Source organism: Rhinoderma darwinii, chromosome 5, assembly GCF_050947455.1.
Source record: "Rhinoderma darwinii isolate aRhiDar2 chromosome 5, aRhiDar2.hap1, whole genome shotgun sequence".
Classification (NCBI taxonomy): Eukaryota; Metazoa; Chordata; class Amphibia; order Anura; family Rhinodermatidae; genus Rhinoderma; species Rhinoderma darwinii.
The window spans coordinates 322,302,208-322,323,874 of record NC_134691.1 but is presented as its reverse complement, the minus strand read 5'-3'; the positions used below and the strand labels follow the sequence as shown (position 1 = coordinate 322,323,874).

At 42.8% G+C, this 21,667-nt stretch overlaps 1 protein-coding gene across 6 annotated transcripts in view; it reads left to right on the top strand.

The window, feature by feature from the left end:
- CACNB2 (calcium voltage-gated channel auxiliary subunit beta 2) overlaps positions 1–19,752 on the top strand; it is a 251,465-nt gene extending 231,713 nt beyond the window's left edge. For all 6 annotated transcript variants that reach the window (XM_075827589.1, XM_075827587.1, XM_075827590.1 and 3 more), the window contains 4 exons: positions 7,409–7,560; positions 8,771–8,866; positions 12,684–12,869; positions 15,077–19,752. In XM_075827589.1, coding sequence (XP_075683704.1) covers positions 7,409–7,560; positions 8,771–8,866; positions 12,684–12,869; positions 15,077–15,568 — 926 coding nt within the window. In that variant the 3' untranslated portion in view covers positions 15,569–19,752. The remainder of the gene's footprint in view (positions 1–7,408; positions 7,561–8,770; positions 8,867–12,683; positions 12,870–15,076) is intronic.
- Positions 19,753–21,667: the final 1,915 nt, after the last annotated feature.

Below are 21,667 nucleotides of genomic sequence, written 5' to 3'. Positions count from 1 at the left end.
CTATGGGGGCATGCAGACAGTCCGTGAGTTTGGCTCAGCGTGAGTGCGCTGAAAAAAACTCACGACATGTTCTAAATTTCTGCGTTTTTCGCGCATCACGCACCCATTGAAGTCAATGGGTGCGTGAAACCACGAAGGTCGCACGGAAGCACTTCCGTGCGAACTGCGTGATTCGCGCAAGAGCTGTCAAACTCTGAATGTAAACAGAAAAGCACCACGTGCTTTTCTGTTTACAAACATCCAAACGGAGTGTCTTAGAGATGAGCGAACCGAACTTCACCGGGTTCGGCCGAACTCGTTTTGACCGAAACCGGCAAAAAATGTTCCGGTATGCGACGTCAGGAGACAGTCACTGTCCAGGGTGCTGAAAGAGTTAAACTGGTTCAGCACCCTGGACAGTGACTTCCGATCACAATATACATGAACGTGTAAAAAAAAAAAAGAAGTTCTGACTTACAGATAACTCCCGGCTTCTTCCTCCAGTCTGACCTCCCGGGATGACAATTCAGTCCAAGTGACAGCTGCAGCCAATCACAGGCCAAGCACAGGCTGCAGCCAATCACAGGCTGCAGCGGTCACATGGACTGCCGCGTCATCCAGGGAGGTGGGGCCGGATGTCAAGAGAGCGTCCAAGGCAACGGCCGGGAGACCGGACTGGAGGAAGCAGGAAGTTCTTGGTCAGTATGAACGTCTTTTTTTTTATTCACAGGTTGCTGTATATTGTGATCGGAATTCACTGTCGAGGGTGCTGAAAGAGTTACTGCCGATCAGTTAACTCTTTCAGCACCCTGGACAGTGACTGACGTCGACTAGCCTCATCTCTATGATGGCGGCTGCGTGAAAATCACGCAGCTGCGCATCATACACTGATGACACACGGAGCTGTCAAGTGCCTTTTGCGCACGCAAAACGCTGCGTTTTTTTGCGTGCGCAAAACGCACACGCTCGTGTAAATGAGGCCTAAGGGTGAGTTTAGATGTAGTGGAATTGTTGCAGATTTTCAGTGTGGATTCCGCAACAAAAATCTAGAGCATGAGGATTTTGCCACAGATTCATGGAAATATACACAGCAGAAAATATCTTGCTAGCCTTGGCTTGATGGTTCATCCAGGTTTACATTTTTTACTGCTAGAATTGCATACATTATTCTTGCCGTTTAATCATAACCTAAAGTTACCCAGCGCTTAAAAGCGTGTAATACAGTGCTGCTGGGCCATAATAGTCAAAAGCATCCTAGCTCCAATGCCCATGGACATGGCTGGTTGGTGCTGTTTCTGGAAAACAGAATAAGTTAAATACAAATACACAGGGGGTAAGTTATTGTCTTTTCTACACTAGTTTTCTGATGTAGAAAAGTCACAAGTGCATTAAAAGTTGCAATTACAAATTTTGATACTTTTACGCCACCCATGATACTTTCCCAAAAGTGAGCGGGGCTTAGCAAAAGGGGCGTGTTCTGCTGCGGACTGGAAATTTTTGCGCAGTTTTCCATTATAGTCACATGGACAGCCAGAGACACTCCTAATTAATAAATGTGTTGCATCCTACTCCAGCTATCTTTCTATTAAAACTGGCGCATGAAATGCCAGTTTTAAAGGGACACTCCGGCCAAAACTAAACTTTCCCATTTGTTCCATTATGGTATTGCATGTGTCAGTCTCACCTGTTATTTATCTCTATATATCAGACTGGGACCGTTGCTTAGCAGCAGTGTGAATCCGGCTCGGTGACTACTTTCTCTACTTGAGTCTATGGAGATCTATGTGTCACCCATCACAGGCTTCTGCAGTTCCTGTACCACACTAGTATTACACAGGGGGGGACAGAAACTTCTATCATCAGCTACCACTGATACTTAGACCGGTTCCTGTCACACAGGTGTAGAAGAATATAGTGCAGCCTCCCTGTCTGTATACTTATGGGTTCTCAGCTGATTTAGAAGAATATAGAGAGAATGATAATCACAGTGTCCCCCAGCAGACAGAAATGGTATGGTCATTAGCTGGTCATGTGATGCTGTGCTGAAGCATCATGTGATTGATAGCAAAGCAGAGAGGAAGAGAAAGCTGGGGAAATCTATGAATCAAGATTAATTTTTTTTAAAGCACAGACAAGTCAGTAGTTCAAAAAGTAAGTACAGTATACATAATAGAAGAGTAGAGTGTGGTACAGTTAGGAGGGGGGTGCAGACAACGAAAGTTGTGTTTCCACTGGAGATTTTCTTAAATAAATCTTCCCAAAGACTTCTTACAGGTAGCATTAATAATCTAAAGAGGTTTCCAGTGTTGACGTTCCAAGTGATATGGTATTATTGGTATTATTTGGGCACCGCATGGTGCTATTCAATTTAAATTGCACAGTATATTTTGGATACCATATGGCAGTATTATTTAGAAACTCTATGAAAGGAGAGGAGGGGGCACCACAATGTGTTTTTCCCAGGGTTATCCACAAACCTTACTTCAGCTCGGTCTACAGGCTCATAGCAATGGCATGGCCTGTGTCTGGATACAACACTGCTTTTACTTCACTAGTTAAGGATATCACTACTAAAATCTTTTTGGACACTTTTGTTAAGACTTTTACAGCGATACATTATCATTTACTGAAACATTCAGGATTTGCATGTGTGTGAGGGCTTTTCCTGTCTATGACTATTAGGCTACATGCACACGACCGTTGTTTTATGATTGTGCTATATGGTTTTTTGTTAACGGATTGCACACTGACTTATTCATTTCTATGGCCCCATGAACACTACTGTGTTTTTCACAGATCCCTGTGGGGGTTGTAAAACTCAGAGCATGTCCTACTCCTGTCAGTATTTGCAACTCGGTCTCGCGCATTTCTCTATGGCGACGTGACAAGCACGGACATATGGAATGGATGCAGAGCACACACTGATGACACATGGACTGCAAAAAAAAAACAGACAACGGATCCATTATTTACGGGCCGCAAAATACAAGCGGTCATGTGCATGAGGTCTTAATGTGTTACTGTTGGCTTTATTTTATACATGGAGAACAGAGAATTGGGAGGAAGAAATATGTAGCTGTCATATGTGGATATATTCATGAATAAGCCTGGACTGCTCGAGTGGTACATGTGCGGTTTAAGTTGCTAATTTATCCAAGCAGCCATAAATCAATCAATCAATCAATCAATCAATCAATCAATCAATCAATCAATCAATCAATCACTCAATCAATCCAGCCAACCCACCATCCATCCATGTTGGTATTTCCTGGGCCATTGTCGCAGCTACAAAACTATTGGGCATAGTGATATATTCTCAGATAAAAAAAAGCCTACCTAAAGGGTTACAAAATTATTTATGGACCCTGCAAAGGACAAATTTATTTAATGGAAAACTCCAAATGTCAAATTTCCCATTATAAATTTATTCCACTGTGACCAAAGAAGACCCATAACTGAGGGCACCTTCATAAACCGTGCTAAATTTCAGTAAGAAAAGACAATTTCTTGTTTTACAGCTGAAAAAAACAAAATCAATCTTGTACGGTAGGAGAAGGGTTCACGTAAGAGCATACATATCATAGAGGTAGCCCATATGGCTGCTAGAGGCCGTTGTGAAGAGAATGCCCAGTGCTCGTTGGCCCCATCCCCTTTTCTAGTGAATGGCGAGAACCTGTGCAGGATTCCCCTCTACAGAGGAACTGCATAGTTAACAAACATGGTTGTTGTAAATTCACCCAAACATCATGGAAAGAGCGTGGAGGGTAAAACACACACCAGGCCCTTCTGTCCTGGGCGGGCACCATAATGGGGGGACCCTTCTCTTCTGTACGCCACGGGTTCCACAGTTATGTTTATGACCCACCATGTTGTTATAAGAAATGTCCTAAATACATAAGCTACAGATGTAGCAAGTTTTGTATTTGAGACATGCCATGAAAACTGATTGATAATAGCAAACTGCAGCAACAATGAAGAACTGATGTAATTATCAGAATTAGCGGCATACTCCGTCCATATAGGAACTTTCATGGGGCCAGAAAGACGTTGTCCTGATTGCATATGCACTAACAAACCGCTTCTCAGCAGGTACAAAAAAAAAGTTTTAAAGGCAACACAGCGGAATCACTTTTTTTAAAATCTAGACCCTAGGCTGCCATGACAACCCATCGGCCACTTGCGGGAGGCCGATGGGGTGACAGAGGACTCTCGCCCCTTTTTTTACCAGCTAAGAGTGGTTAAATGGCTGAGATCTGAGTTATCTCCGATCCTAGCCATTAGAGCAAGGTATCCGCTGTAATATACGGCTGACACCTGATCAGCTACTGAGCCTGCTCCATACATACACTGGTGGCTTCCGACGTGCATGTATGGTGGATGTCGCCAAGTGGTTAAGGTGCCACTACCATGAGACAGTGCCACTTAAAATACAGGCATCTATAAGATGCCTATAAGCAGTTTGGACAGTGGGCATAGAACAGACCAGAGTTCAGGGTTTTCATAACCCCATCCACATTGCTCTGTAGTATTATGTCAGTCAGTGGTTTTTCTCCAGACAGTAGTGTCAAAAGCAGCTGATTGGTGTAGATCTAATTGATCAACTAATCATAGGAATCTGATAGATATTTATTTTTAAAGTAACACTGTCTCATAACATTGGCAGTTTAAAGTATTTTGAACCCCAGTTTACAGTTTAAATGAAGAATTATTATATTGAAAAAGTTGAGTAACTTTGTAAATACATTACATATCCTGAGTTACAGTCTCTATTATAGTCAAGAGCTGTATATACAATTGTGTAAACTTCAGAGCTGTAATCTCCCTTCAGAGCTGTAATCTGCCGTTAGAGCTGTAATCTCCCATAGAAGAACACTAAAGTCAGTTTCACCATACCCAGAAAAGGAGTTTCATCTTCTGTCTATCTGATGGAAAAGCTGTGGGACAACCTAACTTTTCTTACATAAGATAAAACTAAAACTTTCTATAGTCAGCCTGACCTATCCTCCCAATCAATCTATAAGGCCGGGTATATTGGCATATTGAATGCCTTTGAAGATCAGGAGTGCTCAATATCATTCAAAAGACATTTATAACATGGATCGGATGTCCGCTGCTCCAAGCACAGGCAAATGTCTCACACTGATTCATATAACAGTAAGGGTATGTTCACACGCAGTAGAAAATTACGTCTGAAATTACGGAGCTGTTTTCAGGCGAAAACAGCTCCTGAATTTCAGATGTTTTTGTAAGTACTCGCGTTTTTCGCGGCGTATTTTACGGCCGTTATTGGAGCTGAATTTCAATGGAGTCAATGAAAAACGGCTCCAAAAACGGCCCAAGAAGTGACATGCACTTCTTTGACATGCATGTCAAAGAAGTGCATGTCACTTCTTGGGACATGCACTTCTTTGACGCGGGCGTCTTTTTACGCACCGTCGTTTGACAGCGACATGTAAAATTACACCTCGTCTGAACAGAACATCGTAAAACCCATTGCAAGCAATGGGCAGATGTTTGCAGGCCTAATGGAGCTGTCTTTTCAGGCGTAATTCGAGGCGTAAAACGCCTGAATTACGTATGAAAATAGGTTGTGTGAACATACCCTTACACCTCCAGCCAACTATGGCCATCTTTAGCAATGGTTGAATAGAATTATTATCTACAAAGAGTATTTTTTTTTTTTGCATAAATCCGTAGTATGTGTACTATATCTTAGGCCCCATGCACACGACTGTGCCCGTAATCACGGTCCGTGATTATGGGCACGGCCGGCCGCTGACAGCCACCCGCATTTGCGGGTCGTGCTCCCATATAAAGTATGGGAGCACGGTCCGTAAAAAGCAAAAAAATAGGACATGTTTCATCTTTTGCAGAGCGTTTCTACGGCACGGACACCATCCGGTAAATATACGGGAAGGTGTCTGTTGGCCATAGAAATGAATGGGTAATTACAGATGAAATCTATGGTCATGTGCATGGGGCCTAATTAGGGGAAAAGTGGCACCTTCCAGCAGTCTGTAGTTCCCCTTTCTCTTTTTGTAAATGTTCAAGAAGCTCCTCATTCTCTGAAGAATCCATCTAGTGTAAAACAGCAAATAGAACACAGGGAGGAGGGGGATGCAGCTGCACATTTTTTTATTCTTTCCCTTTCTCTCTGAAACTACAGTAAATGCTATGAAAGAGCAGAGGTACCTCTCAGCTGGTGCCTGAAATGTCATTATGGCATCTGGGATCTCAGATGTTTGTTTTTTTTGTTACCAAGGATGTACATAAGGGCTCATTTACACGAGCGTAATATGGGGCAGTGCAGACAATACGTGAATTTTGCGCAGCGCGAGTGCGTTGCGTAAAACTCACGACATGTTCTATAATCGTGCGTTTTTCGCGCATCACGCACCCATTGAAGTCAATGGGTGCGTGAAAACCACGCATGCCGCATGGAAGCACTTCTGTGCGAACTGCGTGATTCGCGCAAGAGCTGTCAAACTGAATGTAAACAGAAAAGCACCACGTGCTTTTCTGTTTACAAACATCCAAACGGAGTGTCAAATTAGAGATGAGCGCACCGAACTTCACCGGGTTCGGCCGAACTCGTTTTGACCGAACCCGGCAATAAATTTTCCGGTACGCGACGTCAGGAGACAGTCACTGTCCACGGTGCTGAAAGAGTTAAACTGGTTCAGCACCCTGGACAGTGACTTCCGATCACAATATACATGAACGTGTAAAAAAAAAAAGAAGTTCTGACTTACCGATAACTCCCGGCTTCTTCCTCCAGTCTGACCTCCCGGGATGACAATTCAGTCCAAGTGACAGCTGCAGCCAATCACAGGCTGCAGCGGTCACATGGACTGCCGCGTCATCCAGGGAGGTGGGGCCGGATGACAAGAGAGGGACGCGTCACCAAGGCAACGGCCGGGAGACCGGACTGGAGGAAGCAGGAAGTTCTTGGTAAGTATGAACGTCTTTTTTTTATTCACAGGTTGCTGTATATTGTGATCGGAATTCACTGTCGAGGGTGCTGAAAGAGTTACTGCCGATCAGTTAACTCTTTCAGCACCCTGGACAGTGACTGACGTCGACTAGCCTCATCTCTATGATGGCGGCTGCGCGAAAATCACGCAGCCGCGCATCATACACTGATGACACACGGAGCTGTCAAGTGCCTTTTGCACACGCAAAACGCTGCGTTTTTTTGCGTGCGCAAAACGCACACGCTCGTGTAAATGAGGCCTAAGTGTGTTCTATACACGCTGGCGTCCTCTGCTAGAACTATGCAGATGTACGGTCAAAGAAATTAGATTTTTGCCAGTAGCAAAACAATGTGAGAAGATAAATGTCCCTGTCATTTCCCGGTGATCACACTGCACTTGGATATAATAGGTTATATTATCGGTTATAACTTTTATTTTATTCTTTTTATTGGCAGCGGAAGTTCAGAGTGAAATTGAGCGGATCTTTGAATTAGCGAGAACGTTGCAGCTTGTAGTTCTAGATGCCGACACCATAAACCATCCGACACAGCTTAGCAAAACCTCCTTAGCCCCCATCATAGTTTATGTCAAGATTTCTTCTCCGAAGGTAAGTCTATAAACTATCAAACTCTGGTGTACACAGAAATCATAGCGCCCCCTAGTAAAACTAAGAATCCCTCTAGCCATCAACAAGAGTCCCTCTATGGGTAGCGCACAGCATATGGATTTATGTAGCTAACATTCAATTCAATTGGATCTGTAAAAACATCTATCCAATGAGATCCTCCTAGTGGTGGCTGCAGGAAAACACTATGGGGGTAATTTATCAAGCGGTCCTCGCCAGCTTTCCGGCCTAAAAATTCACAGATGTGGCAAAAGTCGCAATTTGTGCAGTTTTTGACTTTTGAGGCATTTATGCCGCTCACAGAACTTTTTAAAGAAAAACAGGGTGGAGCTTAGCAGAAGGGGTGGGGCCACTCTCGGATGCACCTCATTCATTAAGGGGAAAATAGGTGCGTTTCACTCCAACTCAGTTCCATTAAGACTGTCGTATGAAAAACCAGTCATAAAAAATTGCCCCCTATGACGGTAGGTTGGGACACGTGAGAAGTTCAGTGTTGAGCCCCCTCTCAACACTTGCATTAGCTTTAATGGCAGCAGTTGAAAAACGCTGCGAAAAAAACATGGAAAAACATGTGCAGGCAGAAAAAAATCTGCCTTAGAATTCCTTAAGGAATTGTGAGGTAGACTTTGAACTGCCTGCACATATTTTCCACATTTTTCACAGCGTTTTTCACCCGCAGCCATTGAAGCTAATGCAAGGACCGCGGGAAAAAACTCAGCGAAAAACGCTCAGAAACTAGCGCTGCAGGTTTTTTCTGCTTCCCATTGATTCCAATGGGAGGTCCGAGGTGGAGACCACGGCAAGAAAGGAACGCTTTTTTTTCCCCGCGAGCATTCAAAAAACACCTCTGCCTGCCATTGAATTAACGGGGGGCGATTTTGGTCATTTTTTGGCACGGATTCTGATGGGTTTTCCGCGTCAAAATCAGCGCCAAGAAACTCTGTGTGAACTGACCCTGCTTGGTCCGTCTTTATGGAAGGAACGCCGCTGCTGTTGATAAGTAGGAGTAAACTGTGATCGGATGATATAGTCATATCTACATAGTGGTCAAAGCTAACTTCAGAAGTTTTACATTTAAAAGTAAAATTAAATGTTAGAGGGAAAATTGCGAGAAGCACCTGATTTTTTTCTTTAAAAAAAAGTTTACATGAAATGAGTAGAAGATGTTTAATTGGTTTGTAATATTTTTCAGGTTTTACAAAGGTTGATAAAATCAAGAGGAAAATCTCAGGCTAAACATCTAAATGTCCAAATGGTGGCAGCTGACAAACTAGCGCAGTGTCCTCCAGTAAGTTTTTTATTTTATCTCCCCTTCCGTCTCCACTCTTGTCTTGCATGTAAGTTAGGCCTTATTCACATGAACGTATTTCTTGTCCGTGTGCTGTCCATTTAAATAAGGCAAGTCACACTGACCAATGAAGTTCACTGGGGCTATTCACACATCCGTGTTTCTTTCACGGAGCGTGTGTCCGTTACGTCAAACTCACAGCATGTCCCATTCTGGTCTGTTTTTTGCGGATCAGACTCGCCCATTGAAATCTATAGGTTGGAAAAAACAGGTACAGCACACGGATGACGCCGCGGATTTCACTCTTTGCAATGCATAGAGGGAAATTAGCTGCAAATGTGGTGAAAAATCAGCATGAAACACATGCAGATTGTGCCACGGATTTACAGCTAAATCCGTGGTCGAAAAAGTCTGTCACGTGCGCCCTAATTGGCTATGAAAATGGGCGGAGTTTATATCGCTTTGTAAAAAAAAATGGACCTCCTCTTCCGTGTGTAATTGAGACCATAAAAGAATAAACGACCTTGACAAGGCGCGTGAAGCGCGAAACGGCCGTAGGTTCATTCCACACCGAACAGACCGAGATCGTTATCAATAAATACGTTTTATTGCCACAAACGGTGAGTGCCTCGAATTTCTATCTTCTATACATAAAAGAATAAACCATCTATGAAAACATGGAGAGAACCGGGGGATGAAGAAATCGTTTTTCACTGCACGATTTTAACAAGACAAGAGGTTTGTTGCAGGAGAGCGCAGAAGTCATTGTTCTGTATACTGACAAGTGTTTTCTGTGTTTTTGTTTGTATATATTTTTAGCTTTAGTGTTGGTTAAGACCTCATGCACACGACCGCGTTTTGTCTTCAGTGTGCTATCCGCATTTTTTGTGGCTAGCACACTATCCCATTCATTCCTATGGGGTCATGCACACATCAGTGTTTTTTGCGGATCTGTTATTTCGTTCTGCAAATTATAGAACATGTCCTACCCCTGTCCGTTGTTGCGGATCTGTTCCGCCATTCAAGTTTATCGGTCCGCAAGATGAAGCCATTCGTTGCTAAGAAATGCCTTGGAAATCCGATCATGTGACCTTCCTATTGGAAAAATACGGATGACACTCGGACACAACATGGCCGTAATATATAGACATACGCAACGGTTGTGAAAGCAACTCGAAGGCATGAGGCTTTCAGGCATTAGATTGTAGTATCAGACCGATGCTTGACACCTAAGCAATTTAAAAACTGAGGTCACTAGTGCTAAGAAAGTCCAGTTTGGCTGTGTCCACATTTTGCAAGCACTTTTTGCCCCCCCCCCCCCAGCGATCGGCAGAATGACCATGCGTGTGTCTGGTACTGCAGCTCAGCCCTGCTCACTTGAATGGGCTGAGCTGCAGTAGCAGACCCCGCCAGCTGTCATAGTGCCCCTTTGTTCTACGAATTGGTGGGGCTTTTGGGGTAGGGACCCCCCGATCCCCACGATAATGGCCTATCCTAAGCTTAGGCCATCAATGTAAAATCCCCAAAAAATTATTCAAACTGGCTGCACAGGGCCCAGAAGCTTAGTCACCCTCCTGCATTGTAGACATTGCCGCCACAGTCGGGGTCCGGTTGATGTCTCGTCTAAATTCGGTGATGGTGAGAGATCAGTCCATGTGTCGGTAGCTTTAATAAAGTGGAAATGCTCTCTCCCTGTCACACAAAAGCAATTAACCTCTGAAGTCAATGGTATAAACTGCTCGGCTGGTGCCACTCATTCCTCCATACAATATGAGGTCTTCAGGTTCAACTGAGTTCCCTGTTTTAAGATCCGCTCTTGTAAAGTAATTTGGAATCCAGACTCATTTAGCAATAGGGATTCTTCATTGTAATTGTCCTTACGTCTCAGTCTCGTCATCGTCCCCTGTGAATTGATAGGGTACAGTCAGTCTCATGAATATTTGATGACGTCACAAGCCGGCCGGCTCCGCTGTGTGCCGGCGGCAGGTTCTCTGGTATAGCCGGTCAGTGTGATATAATATTATAAAGAAATAGGCAAGCCTGGGCTACATAGGATATATTCTGGTGAATATAAAGATGTAGAAGTACTTGATAGTCGACAATCTCTAGCAAAATAATATCATAACCAAATATAGGATAATTTAAAGTAATAAAAGGGTTTTTCCGGGATTATGCTAAAAAAAAAAGCTTAACCACTGTATACATGAAAACTTCTACAATTATCTATTATACTTTGTGGAACAATTTCTCAACATTTTCAAGATATTTGTTTGTTGTCAGTGAATAAGAACATGGCGGATCGGAGCCGAGGGGAAAAAAATCAATAGTTAGTTTACTGGCGTTGCCATAGCGACGCGTCCCTGCTCCTCATCTCTGGTCTCTGCGAAGCCCAGCGTCCAGTGATGATGCTGCAGCCCACGTGACCACTGCCTGTAATTGGCGGTAGAAGTCACATGGGAAGAAACGGAGGCCATCAGCATGGAGAGCAGCTGGACGAACAAGGAGCTGTCGCTATGGCAACACCAGGGGGGGTAAGTATAGACTTTTTTTAAAATTAAATTTAAACAGGAAAATATTTTTTTGCTTTTCAGATTTTTGTGATGGATTTACAGCTTTTCCGCTGCAAAAGTTTGAAGTCAATGGGGAAAAAAATGCAACAAAAGTGAAACGATTCTGCAGCATAAATTGACATGCTGCAGATTTTAAATCTGTACCGCAGGTCAAGTTATGCACGTTTTGTCCGTGAATTTTTCCTGCAGCGTGTGGATGACTTTTGTTCAAATCTCATCCACTTTGCTGCTACTGTAATATGCTGCAATTAAATCCGTGGCTAATCCGCCCGGTGTGCACATACCCTTTATCTTTGAACTAGAGATCAGTCCGGTGTTTTCATGAGCTGCAGCTCCCCTTGGCCAGCCGCCGATGATTAACAGATCCCCCCCCCCCCATTTATTGTCCATAGTGAAAAATCTGTCAATCAGCGGCGGCCGGATTCATCTCTAGTAACTTGCTTCTAAGATTAAGGATTAAGTTCTCCAAAACAGCTTAACATTAGCACATAAGGGACCTGGCACTGATATAATGGTGTCCGTCACTACTTAATGCTGCCCTCAGTGAGGTCACAGGTTCCCTTTAAGGAATTCTAGATGGCCACAGCAAGCCACAAATCAGATCTCTGTAACATGGGTCCTCCTATTTTTCTCTTCTAATTTTCATTGGTGAATTGAATTTTAGGTTGATAAAGATGTTCTTAGGGGAAGGGTAACGGGTGATGCTCTGGGGACAATGTGGGAGCAGCAGCAATGGGCCGTGTTAGCCGGGAGAACAACACAGCTGACTTTACCACATGGCCCCTAACTCCATCTAGTAAAATCCAAAGCAATATCCTGTTCCTCCAGCAACATTGTGAGCCCCTGATATTATTAACACTGGTGCCAGGCTCAGATCGACTCACCGGCTCAGATCGACTCACCGGCTCAGATCGACTCACCAGAAGAGTTTACGGTGGGCCCAAGTTCTGACACTTTAATGGGATTCGATGGTTCAGCAGAAGACAACCCCATTTGAAGTTGATTGGAGCCCATCACTTGCTAAATTTATTGGTATATCCAGTGTGCACAATGATAATATATTTTAGGATGTAATAAAAAGTGGACATGTACCCATTCTATACAGATTGACAGAAGGCCCTCAGAATTGTGGCCACAAGACATGCCAGTCCTACACTGGGTGCTACACCTGGCATAGATTGGTAGTTATGGTATTCAGATTATAAGTTTGATTTATGCAATTATTATCCTCTATCTTTATTTTCTAGGAAATGTTTGATGTTATTTTGGATGAAAACCAACTAGAAGACGCTTGTGAACATCTAGCAGACTATTTAGAGGCTTATTGGAAGTCGACCCACCCCCCCAGCAGCAACCCACCGAATGCACTCTTATCCCAAATATTAACTACAGCAACGCTTCCTGCAACACCAACTTCAGCCACGAATGCACAGGTAACCTGATATGGGGTCAGTGAGAGAGGGATGGCATGTGTTTGGAATTCTTTCTCAAAGCCAGTGTAAGGCTATGTTCACACAGGGCGGATGTGTAAAACTACAAGGCGTATCCGCTATGGTCCCTGCAGGGAATTCTGGCAAAAAAAAAACACACCAGTTTTTTGGCCGGAATATCCACTGCGGAAAACAACAAGCAAAAAAAAAAAGCCTATACTTACCCGTGGCGACGCGTCTTCCTGACGTCCTGCAGCCCAGCCTCCTCGGATGATGTTTCATCCCATGTGACCGCTGCAGCCTGTGATTGGCTGCAGCAGTCACATGGAAGGAAACATCATCCCTGGAGGCCGGGCTGCAGGACGTCAGAGGGATGAGTCGCCATTACTTTGGGTAAGTATAGGCTTTTTATCAGTTGCGATTTTTGCGGTGGAATTGCAGCATTTTCGCTGCAAAAATCACAACATTTGCGATTTGTTGTGGGTTTTACGTCAGCATTGAATTCAACGGGGAAAATCCGCAACAGAAAACCGGCGATTCCGCAGCATAAGTCGACAAGCTGTGGAATAACAAACCGCACCACAGGTGAATTTATGAACGGTTTCTCGGTTTTTTTTTACGCAGTGCGTGGATGAGATTTGTTCAGATCTAATTCACTCTGTTACTACTGTATTACACTGTGGATTTTCCGCAATGAAATCTGTTGCGGAAAATCTGCAGTATTTACTCTACGGGTGAACTTGTGCAATATAAGCAGCAGATATAATGTTGACCAGAAAGAAAATTGCACACATCCATCAGACTGATGCTCTTCAGCAAAAAGCAATTCCATAGAAAATTCCTTATATATATATATCAAGGAAAGATTGACCAGCAGTGACCTCCAGCTCTCCAGTGTGAAGACTACGCCCAACAACCCCCAATATCTAAGCTCCGTGATATTCACTGGTTGAGATACCAGCAGAATTGTGGATCCAGTTTGTTAAGAAACTTTGTAGCTTCATTTACAATCATTTGGAGTATGTAAAAATACAAAAAGTTTAAGGATTAAGCAGATTTTACAGAACAAATTCCCTCAGCAGAATGGAGGGGGTTTTATGGCTGAAGTAGGGCAGGGCGATTTTGGCCAAAAATGTAATCTAGATTTTTTTCAACCCTATTGACGATTTTAGATTTGAATCTCGATTTTGTTATTTTTGTAAAAAAAAATATAAAAAAACAAAACCAAGACAAAACTCTTGGTGGTGGGGAGGTGCTGCTAGTGACAGCGAGTTGCATGTTGGGTGGGGAAGATCCTGTAGGCTAGAGGGGCAGCATCAGGTACAGTGGGGCACCTGGGGAGTGGATATGTGCCATCAGTAGCTGCAAAGCACTATGTTGGCCAGGAGGGGTCTGGCAGGGAGGGAGGCACTACCAGGGCAGCAAGGCACATAGTGGGTGAAAAGGCACCTGGAAGGTGGGCGAGCTACATCAGGGGCAGCAAAGTGACTATAGGGCTGATGAGACATCTGCAGAGGCACCTGGAGGTGAAAAATCAAAAAAATATAGAGGAAGGCTGTAATTTAATTTGTTTTTATTAAAAAATTCATTTTACTTTTTGAGATACATTTGTGCTGTATTCTCTATGCAGAGCAGCTATATCTAGCGCTAAATCTTTTTCCCGTCCAGTCCGCGGGACTGAGAGGTTCAGTGAAAGCGGGTCCTGGGTATCTGTTCAAATCTCATCCACTTTTCTGCTACTGTAATACGCGGCAGAATTTCCACACAGAAAATCCGGTCAATAATTCTGCAGTGTTTACACTAGAACTACCCTAAGGCATATGATGAAGCGTGTAAAATCAGAGGCAAAGTAAGGTACAGTATGGGCCCATATAAGTAAATGGGCTCCAAATTACGGTGTCTTGTTGCCCAGCAAAAGGTTTGAAGACATGGGTTGGAGATACTGGTCAAGATATTTCTATCTAAAAAAGGGGAAGTGTTACAAAAAGCTCGCTCACCACATTTCCACTGTGTTTAATCATCAAGGACCTCACTGGTCTGAAACGCGTAAGCGTGGTCCCGGGATTTTTTGTGTTTTAACCTTTTTGTTTTAAACATGACCTAATAAACCCTATAACTTTTATTCTGAGTGCTGGATATACCCACACTATACACCTCTATTGCCTTGATATTTCTATCTAACCTATGTTGTATTCTTAATTCATTCTCAGGGCTCCCAAGGAGAACAGAAAAATGACCCTCCGGCACCCGAAAGAACTGGGTCCATAGAAGAGGACGCACCTTCTGAGGAGAAAGTGACAAGGAAGTCTCAGCACCGATCTTCCTCCTCCGCGCAGCACCACAATCATCGAAGTGGTGTAAGCAGAGGACTATCCAGACAAGAAACGTTTGACAATGAGACACAAGACACCAGAGACTCCGTTTATCTAGAGCCAAAGGATGATTACTCTTCCGAGCACGCCGATCCTCAAGAATCCCACCGGGATCACAACCATAGAGACGAATCACATGGAGGTAGCGAACACAGACACAAAGAGTCTCGACATCGGACAAATGAGCAGGACAGGGAGCAGGACCACAACGAATGCAACAAACCCCGCAGTCGTCACAAATCAAGAGAACGATATTGTGAAAGGGACGGAGAGGTTTCCAGGAAACGCAATGATAACGAGTGGAACAGGGATGTTTACATCCGCCAGTAACTTTTGACACCTTTCTATGTGTTGACTATTTTTTTTTTCCAATCTTGTATAAGACCCCTTACAGATTGTTTGAACCCATGTTGTAAAACATATAGCGCCCCCTTCTGTATTTTCTATGTTTTTCTTTTTTTCTACTATTTTTGTGTTCTCTTTTTGGGCTATGGCTGATACGGCAGTAGCGTAGGATATTCTTTTTACGCTTTTCACTTCCAATTGCCATGGTTCCTCTACAAATCTGTTACCAAACCATGTGTTTAGCCGTTTTCTGTGACAACCACTTGAATGCTGTACGTTGCCATCGAGATATTGTTGCTGTTCTAAAGCAAGTGATGATGTTTTGTAACCTCCTATTTTTAGAAGAAACCTATTTTGGGCATAAAAATGGTGATTTCACTTACTTTTTCCTTCCATATGTGTTCCACTTTTGCACTGTTAGATCTCTATATTAATAATTTGTTGTGGCTGCAAAAGTGATATCAGACTTCTGAAGAGACTACTAAAACATTGCGTTTATTTTTGTATTTTTGAAATGCACCCACCTACTTTGAATGTTGATTTCAAAGCCACTATTTATTTTATTTTTTATTTTAGTTTTCGGCCTCCCCCCGTCTACGTTTGAGAACAGAGTATTGCCTTATATTCACAATGTTTCAGATGAATTTTCTATGTAATGTTTCTCTATGTTGGTTATGTTTTTGTTATTTTCTTGGCCCTGCATGGTTAATCGTTTGACTGTACAGCGTTGTACGTTTTTATATCATGCTTTAATAGTCAGTGACTGGAATTAGCATGGAGAAATAATGGCTAGGACTCTTTCAATTGATCGATAGTTAGAATATATATGAATCTGCTACTTTACTGTAGTTCAACAGAAACAGAAAAGTGATTGATTTATCGATAGTTAGGTCATCATTTTAATAATATCTGTGTGTAATTTATTTTCTTGCAGAACCACTGTTATAACGGGGTAATTCCAAAGGTTAAGGCAGACATGCAAATGGACTGGTAGCGAAGAATGATTTCATATGCCTCTATGTGACTAAGATAAAAAAAAAACGTACTCGCCAATATTAAAATGGTCGTTTGGGAGTAGAAAAAAATATATATATATATATTTTTTTTAATCCTGAATTAGCAGCATTCTTGTCCATGGGCTTGTTTGGTATTGCAGCGTGCGCTTGAATTGGGATGAGTTGCAATACCAGACACAGCCCATGGAAAAGAGTGGCGCTGTTTCTGGATAAAAAAAACAACAAAGCCTTTTTCCTAATCCCAGTCGACCCCTTGAGCATTTTTCAGGTATAACCGGGGATCTGTCTGCTTGCCGATTAGTCAAAGTGGACATTTACATCCGGCGTGGAATGGACTTTAACTACAAGTTTAATTACAAGGAGTGGACCGGAGATCCTGCTGTAGGGTCCTCACCATTATATAAGTTATGAAAAATATATAATAGATGAATATCCCCGGTGTGCAGATAGCGAGGTAGCAAAATGGTTTCAGTGAACCACTGGTTGTCCTCGTGATACACATACGAGCTCCTGCGTACAGTGGAGGCAGTCAATTTACAGACAGATCCAATAGTCATTATCAGTGGTCCTGGTGAGGGGGCCAACAGCAACTCGACAATCAACAAGATAATTGAGGGGCCCTGATTGGATTTTGAATAAGGGTCCAATAGCATCAAATTATACCTCAATGAAGCTGACCTGCAATACCCAGACTCAACCTGTGGACAGGTGTGGCACCGAATCTGGAAGAAAGCAGCTATGTTGTCCTCATGTGCTTTGGCTATAATATTAGGGAATTGCATTATGAGCAGTTCTATAATATGTTAAATGGGTTTCCTGACCTGTAACAAAAATCTCCAACCAGCTCCAAATGACTAAAAATAGCAATGAACCTACCATTGAAATTCTGTGTCTTTCCCAAATTCTGTGGTCCTCTACTACGTCTTGTGTACATCGACGACGCAATTGTGTGTCATAGATGGACATATAACCATGGCAGGCAAGTGCTGGTCGCAGCGGTAAGTTCCGATATATACTGACACCACCGCTACAGCGAGTAACTGGTTGCTGCAGCCACAGAACCATGTACCACGCCTGAAAGTGCTGTCAATGTAAACAGGCGGCAGCAGAGGACTCTGTATGGGAACAGCGCAGAAATAAACTAAAAGTAAATTACTCTTTGTTTTTTGTAGTTATTCAGAGCAGGTCAGAACTTAATGTTAGGGGTCGGAAAACACCTTTAGGCCGGGTTCCCACGGGTCGTATACGCTGCGTAAAAACTGCATAGCGTATCCGTCCTGGAGCCCGCAGCATCTTCCGTCTGAAGGACTGCACCGTGGTGCAGTCCTTCAAACTGAATTTCCACTGCGGGGTGCAGTGCAGGGTTTAAAAAACAAAAACAACGACCATACTTACCTCCTCCCTCTTTTCTGCGCATAGTCCAGCCTCCCAAGATGACGTTGCAGGCCATGTGACACTGCAGCCTGTGATTGGCTGCATTGATCATATGGGATGAAACGTCATCCCAGATGGCCGGACTGCAGGAAGAAGGAGAGCGTTCTGGGTAAGTACGATTTTTTTCTCCCCTTAATTGCGATTTTTGCAAAACCTGCAACAGAAAATCAATGAAAACGCAGCATAAATTGACATAAATTTAAATTCCGCACCGCAGGTCAATTTATTAACGTTTACGTTGCAGTTTTTTTCCGCAGCGTGGTCACAAGATTTTCTAAATCTCATCCACTTTGCTGCTACTGTAAATTCTTATGGAATTTCCACATAGAATTCAGTTGCCGAAAATTCTTCAGCGTTTACGCTACGTGGGAACCTGGCCTTAGGCTGGATTCACATGGGACGGAAATGCTGCAGATTTTTCCGCAGTGTATCCACAGCGGTTTTGCAGCAAAATACGCACGTGAGATGAGATTTAGTCAAATCTCATCCACATGGCTGGAACTGTAATCGGCTACGGATTTTCTACACAGAAATTACACATTGAAAATCTGAAGCATTTCCGTCCCGTTTGAATCCAGCCTTAAAGGGGTTGTCTAGTTTAGGAAACCCAATTTCAATGAACCTATTAGGGCATTCTGACTAAATTTTCAATTTCCACCATAAAACAGCTACAAAGAGTGTCTCTTGCTCTGGAGGACCAGGGATGTCTATGCATTACAAGGACAGTCCATTGGTCTCAATTGGCACCATGTAATTCTTCAGTTTCCCCTGTGGTGGCACTATAGGGAAATTGAAGTAGGGAAATTGAACACTTGCTACCAGCTTCCTCCACAGATTACAGCAGATCGCTGGATGTCCAAGCAGTAATACCTTGTGATCATCTACATTTTGAGAGACAAAGAAAACACCTTTTTAATTGCAAAATTATTCCTAATGCAGTCCAAATATACAGCAGGGGAGCCACAAAGCACCCACTGTTTCCCTGCAACCTAGTTTATCTATAGCCTGTATCTCCTACGCAGACTGTAGGCTGCTACTAATAGGCTCTATGGCAGAGATCGGCAATCTGTCTCTCCAGGTGATGAAACTACAACTCCCTGCATGCCTTGAAATTTTGCGGCCACTGGTCTGGAGGCAGATACCCTGCCCTATGTTTGCAGCAAACCGCCGGGGAATAGCAAGGGGGGATGGTGAGTGTCAGAGGGGTTCACCAACAAACCACAATGCCTTGGCTAGGGTATTTAGATAGAGGGCTAGGGCAGTAAACTCAATCTTTACCCCTCTGGCAAGTGCGAGAATTTGAATATCACAACACATTAGAATATTGCTAATAATACGACTCCCCCTAATATAATATCCAAAGTATCTGCAAAGTGGATCTACGCTTCTTCCATTGTTCAGAGGCTTTTAATTATTTGGTACCCACATTGGTTGCCCAAATAGACAATAAGCTACGACATGACATGTCTTCCTCCATTGCGTGTTGGCAACATGGTCCATTAGGGTATGTTCATAAAGCCTATTTTCTGCCGTTTTTCGGGCCATAAACGTCCGAAAAATCGGAAGCAGAACGCCTCCAAACATCTGCCCATTGATTTCAATGGGAAAACGGCGTTCTGTTCCGACGGAGCGTTTTTCGCGATGTTTTTTTACGCGTAAAAATGGCTGCGAAAAAGAAGTGCAGGACACTTCTTGGGATGTTTTTGGAGCCGTTTTCCATAGACTAGTGAAAAAAGCTCTAAAAATGTCCGTAAAAAACGCAGCGAAAATCGAGAGTGGCACAAAAAACGTCTGAAAATCAGGAGTATTTTGAGACGTCTTTGACTCTGCGTGTGAACATACCCTTATGGATACTTTGCCTACTGAAATCAAGTAAACCCCGGAATATTTAATGTAACGTTCAGACGTTAGTCATAAATATACCTGTAAATATATACAGAAATATATATATTTATATTTGTGATATTTAAGAGAAAATAAATGATGACTTGCACAGGTGAGTATTATTATTGCCAAGCAGCATTTTCATAGATACCACTCATGTCCTGAGATGACATTTTGGGTTGATCCTAACACGCTTCGGTAAAATGTTTTTTTGTTTTTGTACGAAAGATGATATTTAAATATAAGCTTTGTTGAATACTGTATATGCATATTTGTGGGAAGTATCTTTATTTTCAAGAATCAGATTTGTAAACATTTGTATATACTTCAAAACGGCCTTTGTAGATATTGGATTGTAGGTTTCCTTAGACATGTCGGACTGTTAATTGGATTTATTTATTTATTATGCTATATTACAAATGGTGGCTGTGAAAAAACATGTTCTTCTTAACATGTACAAACCACAAACAAGAGAATGATGTTCCAATAAATCTAGTGGGTTTTTTTTCCTATCTTTCAAGGCAAAAGCAAATTTTTAGATATTTAGTGAAATTCAAGGCCCCCTTCAGATCGCGTTTATTTACTACCTTTAGCGTGTACATATGGTATACACTCTAAACATGTACATATGGTATACACTCTAAACATGTACATATGGTTTCATTAGCCCGTTTGTGGCCAAAAGAGAGTCCTCTTGGCCTCCGTCGAGCTGGGATACGTCAGTATATCTTTTTTTTTTTAAAGGTAATAAAAATGTAAAAAAACTTTTGACATGTCATAGTGACGTTAGAAGTTTTGATCAGTGGGGGTTCGAGAATTGAGACCCCCACGATCGCTAAAACGAACCGGCAGAAGCACTTGGGTGAGCGCTGTGCCGCTTTGTTTCTGATCAACTCTCGTTGGAAAGCCAAGCTAGCGGTGTACAGACTCATAGACTTTCTATTGAGCCCGTACGCCGCTCCGAGGAAAGCCGATCAGAAACTATGCAGCACAGGGCTCACCCGAGCGCTTCTGCCGCTTAGTTTTAGCGATCAGTGGAGGTCTCAGTGCTCGGATCCCCACCAATCAAAACTTCTGACATGTCAAAAGTTTTTTAAAAGTTTAGTTACACTTAAAGTAGGGAATAGAGTAGGAGACCATGCTATTCTATACAATGTAATCCTGTAAAAAAAAAAAAACGTATACCGCTTGGTATACGTTTTTTCAACATGAAAGCTTATGGATGACACATGCCACTGTATGGCATATGTCACAGGCATCTGTTTCATGTATACGTCATGGGCTTTTTAATAGGTTTTAAATGGATACCATTATAGTCTATTGGTGATGGATATGTTAAACAGATGCCTAGTAGTGGCATTTGTCATCCATGGACTATAATGGCTTATCGGATATGTCATGAACTCTCATCACCCCAGTTCTTCATGACGTATGTGTTTAACGGATACCATTATAGTCTATCTGATGAATGAATGACACTGTAAGAGCATCAGTCACAGCCCGCATTTAACGTACACGTCGGCAGCTCTTCCCGGTTTATAGGCCAAACGTAGTGCAATAAGCGCGATGTGCAGGGGGCCTAATCTGACATTTGATAATCCAGAAAGTCTGATTATTCGGCACTTGTTTGCAGCACAGAAATGCAATATAATGTGGAGTTTCACAGGACTAGTAGCAGAAGTTTCAGCAGGAAGAGCAAACTTTGAACTTTCTCTGATTAAAAAACAAAGTTAAAGCAGCAGATTTTGTG